Here is an 8349-nt window from a genome sequence, read left to right as displayed (position 1 = left end):
AGGAAAATGTGTCCGTAACAATTACTAAAATAAACTAAATAAAAACATTTTATACTGTACCCAGCGTGGTGAAAACAAAAATGAAACTTTAGAATATGTCGCACTATTTTGACGTCACACAGGGGTCCTTCATGAACTACTGTCTCCACGTGAGTTTATCAACATGGTCGGCATGTAGCTCCATGCAGCCGTAAACCTTAAGATTACTAAGTGAAAAGAAATATCCAAGAGCTTTATTTAAGGTAATTTAAAATGTGCTGGTTTAATTTTATCTGCTGACAGAGCGAATGCGGCCATTGATTTTTATCATTGTTGTGCTGATGATTATAGAAGTACGATGGCGACTGTCCGCAAGAAAGTAGACAACCGGATTCGGGTCCAGATCGAGAATGGAGTCGCGCTCCAACACCGAACCCTGTTTGTGGTGGTGGGAGACCGAGGGAGAGATCAGGTATAAACCCGACACACCCGCAGAAACGACAAGAGTTTATTTTCACAGCTTCAACACAAACCAACCTGCTTCTGATCCAGGTGGTGATCCTTCATCACATGCTGTCCAAAGCCGCCGTCAGAGCCCGACCGTCGGTCCTCTGGTGCTACAAAAAGGACCTTGGATTCAGCAGGTGTGTGTAAACAACACACACATCCAGCTGCCATCGGTGACGAGCAGGTAGAGATTTGATTTTTGTCTTTCTGAAACAGCAACCGGAAGAAACGCATGAAACAGCTGCAGAAGAAGATCAAAACTGGAACATTGAACCTGAACCAGGACGATCCGTTTGAGCTCTTCGTCGCTGCAACCAACATCCGCTACTGTTACTACAACGAGACGCACAAGATCCTGGGAAACACGTACGGCATGTGTGTCCTACAGGTGAGTCAGCTCCTGCTCACAGGAGAACCATTTATGGCCACTACCAGAAAAACAAGCATATCTTCAATCAAACGAGCTTATTTGTACTGTACGTTTCAGCAACATGGCGGATCAAAGTGCTTTACATTGTAAAATCATTAAAAAAAACCCAAAGACATCATACAGTCAACAGTTTTGAAAACCAATAACACACTATTGTTAAACTTATCAATACACATCAGATTGTTGATTAATTTTTCATTGATTATCAGGGTTTCCCCCAGTGTTTTATAAGCCTGGCAGGCCTCCAGGCTAAGCATTGCTTATTTACTTTAGTCTATGAAGAGTGTTTCATCAAATTTAAGCTGAATAAAACGTGGTGCCTGTGGGAGTGAAATTACCGTAATAACCTGATACTGGCTGGAAGCGCAACGTCTCCCCTTTCAGAGGAGAGCAGCACAAAGTGTTGGGAAATTACAGTACCGCAAATTTGGCTTACCAAAATGTGTCGTCACCGACACCTTCCTGCTAAAGTACTTTATTGAACCCAAAGAGGAAATTAATTACAGATTTAGTTGAATATGTTTAAACTTTCCATGTTTAATTTTTGGGTTTTTACTCGTCCGCCAGGATTTTGAAGCGCTCACTCCCAACCTGCTGGCGCGAACCGTTGAGACGGTGGAAGGAGGCGGCATAGTGGTGATTCTCCTCAGGACGATGAACTCTCTGAAGCAGCTCTACACGATGACCATGGTAAGCCTTCAGCTCCTCCTGCTGTCAGTTCATCAGTTCAGTTCAGAGGAGAACAGTTCCTCTCTCCCTGCAGGACGTTCACTCCCGATACAGAACCGAGGCTCATCAGGATGTCGTTGGCAGATTCAACGAGAGGTCAGTGTTACTTTTTTAATTACATTTATTCAATCAGTGGAACAAGAATATAAGTCCCTCTGTTTTCCTTTTAGATTCATTTTGTCGCTTTCTTCTTGTAAAAACTGCGTCGTTATCGACGACCAGCTCAACATCCTGCCGATCTCCAGCCACATGGCGAACATCAAGCCAGTCCCTCCCAAGACTCAGGTACCAAAACTGTTTGAAATCAACTTTGTTTTTTTTTCTTCTTTTTGCAAAACTAAGATAAGTTGGGAATGAGTAGGAAAAACCTAAACTGATGAATAAAGAAATCAGATAAACATCCTGATGCAGACGTATTTAGATTTTAAATTATCCCAGAAGTTATCGTGATTAATTATATTATTGTTGTTGTGAGACTAAAATGCAAGAAAACATTTTCAAAAATCAATGAACTTTAAATTTTGATGAACATTTTAAGACTGGAACTGGAAGACATTTTTAATAAACAAAGTAAATAAACAAAACGACAAATAAAATGAATTATGAAGCTTCTGTAAACATAATTATCCTAGTTGAGGCCAAAAGCTCCAAACTGAAGACCAGTAGAAAGAGAGAGAGAAAAGAATAAATGATCATTATTGAGGTTGTTTTAATTTGTTATGCGATTATTTGATTTATTTTTTTATTTTGGCAGGTCAAGACATATTTATTTGCTGCCCTGGTAAATGTGTAAAAAAACGTTGAAATAAATTCATTTACACTGAAAAAGAAAAAGTGAAAATCCAACTTAAATTTCCTTTAGAAAAGAAAAGAACCCACAGCATCACAGATTCTCCACCGTGCATAACAGTGAGTTGGGGATTGTTCCTGCTCCCAACAGTCTCATTTAACCAAAGCTCACATTTCAGGTAAAGTTTGAAACCTAAAACTTTTACAAACTGGGATGTTTTTCCTTTCGTGAGGCAAACGTGCAAAACCCTTAAATTTCTGCACGATAAACAAACATTTGAGTAAGAAAAATCTGTATTCTCACCTTTTTACTTCTTTCATTTGTTCCATTTTTTCCTTGTTTTTTTTCCCCTTATTCCTTTATTTTTGTCCTTTTTTGTCAATTGTGACCCAAGTTACAAAACGTTTGGACACAATTTCTCCAGACGGGCGTCTTTCTGTTGGCTCAATCAGAAGTGGTTGAACTTTTCTGGTTGAAATCTGACCTCTAGATTCCTTTATCAAAGTATTTGAAACACCAAACATTTCACACACAACTAAAGCAAAACAAAGGTCCAGTTTTCTGGTTAAGTCTGTCCTCACTGTCTCTGTGCAGGAGGACGGTTCGTCTCCTCGAGAGCAGGAGCTGAAGGAGCTGAAGGAGTCCCTGCAGGACACGCAGCCCGTTGGCGTGTTGGTGGACAGCTGCAGGACCCTGGACCAGGTCGGCCTCGATCTCACGCTGCTTCACATTTACTGCCGAATGTTGTTCAACCCACTGGAAAACTCAGAGATAACAAATGCTGACGGGAGATTTGGCGTCTCATGGAAAGAGAAGAAGCTTAGAAAGTCGACTGTCGGCGTATTTAAGTTTCACTTCACACTTTTGAACCACAACTGATGAGTTATTTATTGTTGGAGCCGCTGATGGCTTTTCCCAGGCGACACGACTTAAAAATGCAAAAATATTACCAAGTATTTTTGATTTAGTTTCTAATGGAAATATCTTAACACACTTGAAATAAGTGAAACCAACTAAAACGTAACTTTTCAGTGCGATATAAAGGTTCGGCTTAAGTAAATTATTCCTTAATATTGATGGAAAAATGCTTGTTCAATTGGCAGATTGACATTGCAGACTTTGAAGTCAGACTTATGAAATTTTTCCCGTGTTGCAAGTTAATTTATCTGCCAATAAAACAAGAACCTTTTCATCAGTATTAAGGAATTATTGACTTAAAACAAGCCTGCATGTCTTGTCAAAAAGTTACTTTTAAGTTGGTTTCTCTTATTTCAAGTGTGCTAAGATATTTGCACAATAAACTAAATCAAAAATATGTGGTAATATTTTGTGTTTTTGCAGTGAAAGTATCAGATTTTTTACATGACAGATTTGATTTCTGATTTTAATCCATTTTTAAAAAATATTTTGTCCTTTTTTTGCTGTTTTCTAAAAAAAAAAAAAAAAGAGGACCGAAAATATTAGGGCAGCCTGAGAACTTTTGTTTTATTATGAGAACATTTTCATAATTTTAGCCAAAAAATATGAAATTTTAACTGAAAAAAAGTCTTAAAGTTACAAGAAAAACTTTGTTTCAGTAAGAAGAAACGTAGTTATCAGAATATAATGTGACCAGCCCAGTTTGTGCGGCTCTTTCTTCAAAGTAGTCATTTGTTTGCTTGATGGCTACAAAGTCCTGCTAATGTTAATAATTTGATAATTATCTAGAAAACGTATGCTAAAGTATTACTTCACAAGATGCTCAACATTCCTCATTTTCATTGTTCGCATTGGAGTCTCATAAAATACGACTTTATTCAGGTATTTTTATAAATTTTTTTTTTCCTTGTAGTTAAAATAAACATAAACATCCCAGCCTGGACCTCATATCCCGTCATCGAGTTCATCTAAATTATAAGTCCTTAAATTGAAACTAAATATGTGATTAATTGATAAAATCTCGTTTTTTTGGACCTCCCAGCCGTGAGGTGATAAATGTTCTGGTTCCTGCAGGCGAAGGCTGTGCTGAAGTTTATCGAGGCCGTTTCAGAGAAGACCCTGCGGAGCACCGTGGCTCTGACCGCCGCCCGAGGCCGAGGAAAGTCCGCCGCCATGGGGCTGGCGGTCGCAGCCGCCGTGGCGTTTGGGTACAGATCAAATTCACTCCAGATATCCAACATTTTGCTGTTCATCGTCTCTGACGCCTGCTTCCTTCAATTCAGCTACTCCAACATCTTCGTAACGTCGCCGAGTCCCGACAACCTTCACACCATGTTCGAGTTCATCTTCAAAGGCTTCGATGCGCTGCAGTATCAGGTGGGCGCCGCCCGCATCTTCCTGCTTGTGATTAATCAAATATTAAGGCAGAGGAGGTGAAAATGCTCAGCTTCAATCTGCAGGAGCATCTGGACTACGAAATCATCCAGTCGTTAAATCCTGAATTCAGCAAAGCAGTGGTGCGAGTGAACGTCTTCAAAGAGCACCGACAGACCATCCAGGTAACGCTGAACCACTTTAAACGGCTTAACGACCCCATATGATGATAAAAACTAAAATATCCTCACTGTGACGTCCGTCAGTACATCCATCCCGGAGACGCGGTGAAACTGGGCCAGGCTGAGCTGCTGGTCATCGACGAGGCTGCGGCCATCCCGCTTCCTCTGGTTAAAAACCTCCTGGGGCCGTACCTGGTCTTCATGGCCTCCACCATCAACGGGTCAGACAGAACGCCGCCGCCGCCGCCGCTGCTCGCACAAAAATGATGCTGACGCATGAAAAGACGGAGAGACTAAAAACATGTTGCAACTATTAATTCCCCTGGAACTTCAACACATTTTTTAACGGAGATTTATTTAGTCTTTTTTGGTTAAAAGTTGTTTTGCCTGGTTTTCAAATGGCTTTCATTGCAAAAACACAAAATCTTACCAAGTATTTCTGCTCTAGTTTTTAGAGCAAATATCTTAGTTTACCTGAAATAAGACAAAACTAACTTATAGGTAACCTTCAGTGTGAGCCTGTTTTAGTTCTATTTAGATTATTCTGATGAAAAACTTCTGCTTCCACTGAAAGATTATTTCACTAATAACATGAGAAAAATGTTAATTAGAAGTTAATTTATCTACCAATTGAATAAGAAATAAATTATTTACTTAAAACAAGCTCCTATATCCTGCTGTAAAGTCACTTATAAGTCATTTTTGTCTTATTTTAAGTGAACTAAAATATTTGTTGTCTCTCTTTTTTGTCTACCAGCTTCAATATTATAAATTTACATTTTTGCTCGTTGTTTTTTTGTGAAATATCTCAAGTTTAGTCGGTTTGGGTGGGAAGGATTTTCAGGTCTTGTCACAGGTTCTCAACTGGACTTGGATCTGGACTTTGACTAGGCCACATGGATTTCATTTTTATTGCAGCTGTATGTTTAGCGTTTCCTCCAGGTTTTTACCACAGTTTTATAGATCATGTTGTTGTTATTGGATCCACCGATTGATTGATCGGCCCCCGTGTCTTTGATTTTGGCCGATACTCGCATGTGAAACATCTGTCAGTCTGCAGACGTCTGACAGCCTAATAACAGAAAGTCCTGCCTTTATAAAACAGATGGCGATGGACTAAATTCATAAGAATTATGTATTTTATATTTACTACATAAGTTCCATAAAATTTATCATTGTTGGATTATAAGACGTATCAATCTTTTTTAAAGATTGGTGATCGGTAAGAAAGCTGCAATCGGTGCAGCTGTAGGTTTTATTCTTCATCCCTTTTCTCGTCGTCTCTGAACAGCTTCCTGCATTTTGTTGGTTCTCCCGCTTCGCAGCAGTTTGTGTTGAGCATCTTAATGAAGCTTCTGGCTGTTATCAACGTGCCGCTGAGATCTGAAGTGTTTGTGCTTCCTCTGCAGCTACGAAGGCACCGGCCGCTCGCTCTCTCTCAAACTGATCCAGCAGCTGAGGCAGCAGAGCGCCGACAGTCAGCAGAACCTTTCTGCAGAGAACAGAAACACGAACACAGCGAGGCTGGCAGCAGGTTCACCTTCACCCTCTTGCTCCTTCCCTCCGTCCTCAAGCAGAGTTTAGTTTGACCGTCTCTTATCTTCGTCTCCTGCTGTGCGCAGCTCGGACGCTACACGAGGTTTCTCTGCATGAGTCCATTCGGTACGGCGCGGGCGACGCCGTGGAGAAGTGGCTGAATGAGCTGCTGTGTCTGGACTGCCTCAACATTCCCAGACTCATTTCTGGCTGCCCGCTGCCCCAGGCCTGTGACCTGTATCCTTCATTTTCAACCGATTCGTTCTGAATTTTAGAATATAATTTAAGCACCTTTTACACTTACTAACACTCCTCGGAAATAAAACGTATCGCAGTAATGATTTCCACTGAAAAATGTTGAACAACATCTGCTAAAGAATTGCAAATATAAATAAAGTCCTGCCTGATTTATCAAACACATGGCAGAACTTTATGATGGACTAAAATACCTCATCAGAATATCTGTTCATATTGATCAGGCATTGATCAGAGGTGCATTGCTGCTGTTTGCTGCTGCAGAAGCCACTTACGTCGGGTTCTGGGTTATAATAACTTTGGGTTTTTCATTACAGTTTAGTTTTATTTCGTCGTGACTTTTTGTTTGTTTGATTCGGTTAGTTTTAGTTTTTAGAGTTTGTTAGTTTTTAAGATCACATCAATTCAAAAGGCTGAAATAGTTTCACAAACACAAAAACTAAGGTTATTATATCTATAATTTTAGTGTTTTAGTTTCAGTAATGCCCATGTAGTTTCAGTTAGTTATAGTTTTCACCACTAATTACCGTTTTTATTCACTTCGGATAACGAAAATGTTTCATCACTTTTAGTTGTTATTTTGTTAGTTTTAGTAAATAATAACATCGTTGGTCGGGTTTGTAGCAGCAGCAGGGAAACGCCTAAAACATGCAGGACGGTAGATCCAGAAGATCAGAGTAGAGAAACAACGACCAACAAAGAAAAAGTCATAATTTAAACCTTTAATGTTCTACGGATTATTTTACTTTGTGAATTTAGTGAAATGTCCCCCAGATGCTCCAGCGTTTGTCCTCAGCGAACGCCGTTCAGGTATTATGTAAACAGAGACACGCTGTTCTGCTACCACAAGGCATCCGAGGCGTTTCTGCAAAGGCTGATGGCTCTCTACGTGGCGTCGCACTATAAGGTGACATTTCGCTCTGAAAATCAACACGTCATCTTTTGAGTCATTTTCTTTCTGCGACCTGGTTTTTTTCTGCCGCTGCAGAATTCCCCCAACGACCTGCAGCTGCTGTCGGACGCTCCGGCCCATCACCTCTTCTGCCTGCTGCCGCCCGTCCCGCCCACCCAGAACTCTCTGCCCGAAGTCCTCGCCGTCGTTCAGGTAGGACAGAGCGGCAGAATCTTTCACATGCCGATACAAGAACACAAACTGGCACAGATGCACCCAGGAACTTGCTGGGGGGGGGGGGGAGTTAGCCACTAAAAAATTCAAGATGGCTGCCGTGGTCATCAAATAAATGTTTATTTGGCTGTTTTCATCACAGATAATACTTTTGGTGTCAAATCACACATGAAATCATATTTACTGACGTTTTTTTCTAGATGGCTGACATGGAAAGATAATCTTTGCATGAAAATTGGCAATGAGATGAATATTTTTGGTGTCAAGTCATAGCCTACATATGTTGAACCACAGAAATGAGATACAGCTTCCTTTTTCTGGTGGGCATATTTCAAAATGGCTGCCATGGTTGTAATGGAGAATATATGTTTGCATTAAAATTGAGGATAGTTATTGTCAGTGGTGGGTACAGTTAACCAAAATGTTAGGTTCACTGTTAACTTTGCTAACAACAAACTGCAAAACACATTTAAAAAGTTAAACTGCTAAATGCATTAAAAATTGTGGAGGCTAACCATGAACT

At 40.3% G+C, this 8349-nt stretch overlaps 1 protein-coding gene across 2 annotated transcripts in view; it reads left to right on the top strand.

Annotated features, from left to right (window-relative positions):
- Positions 1–123: 123 nt before the first annotated feature.
- nat10 (N-acetyltransferase 10) overlaps positions 124–8349 on the top strand; it is a 17724-nt gene continuing 9498 nt past the window's right edge. The window contains exons 1-16 of one of the 2 annotated variants that reach the window (XM_008411947.2): positions 124–242; positions 331–451; positions 532–623; positions 703–874; positions 1484–1606; positions 1680–1741; positions 1816–1930; positions 3030–3137; positions 4428–4561; positions 4637–4730; positions 4814–4912; positions 4994–5130; positions 6319–6443; positions 6532–6682; positions 7511–7607; positions 7689–7805. In XM_008411947.2, the coding sequence (XP_008410169.1) occupies positions 338–451; positions 532–623; positions 703–874; positions 1484–1606; positions 1680–1741; positions 1816–1930; positions 3030–3137; positions 4428–4561; positions 4637–4730; positions 4814–4912; positions 4994–5130; positions 6319–6443; positions 6532–6682; positions 7511–7607; positions 7689–7805 (1740 nt within the window). In that variant the 5' untranslated portion in view covers positions 124–242; positions 331–337. Of the gene's footprint in view, positions 243–330; positions 452–531; positions 624–702; positions 875–1483; positions 1607–1679; positions 1742–1815; positions 1931–3029; positions 3138–4427; positions 4562–4636; positions 4731–4813; positions 4913–4993; positions 5131–6318; positions 6444–6531; positions 6683–7510; positions 7608–7688; positions 7806–8349 lie in introns of those variants that run through there. The other variant, XM_017305425.1, reaches the window with a different exon arrangement.

This window comes from Poecilia reticulata, linkage group LG6 (assembly GCF_000633615.1).
Source record: "Poecilia reticulata strain Guanapo linkage group LG6, Guppy_female_1.0+MT, whole genome shotgun sequence".
Lineage (NCBI taxonomy): Eukaryota > Metazoa > Chordata > Actinopteri > Cyprinodontiformes > Poeciliidae > Poecilia > Poecilia reticulata.
This window is presented reverse-complemented; position numbering and strand designations above follow the sequence as displayed.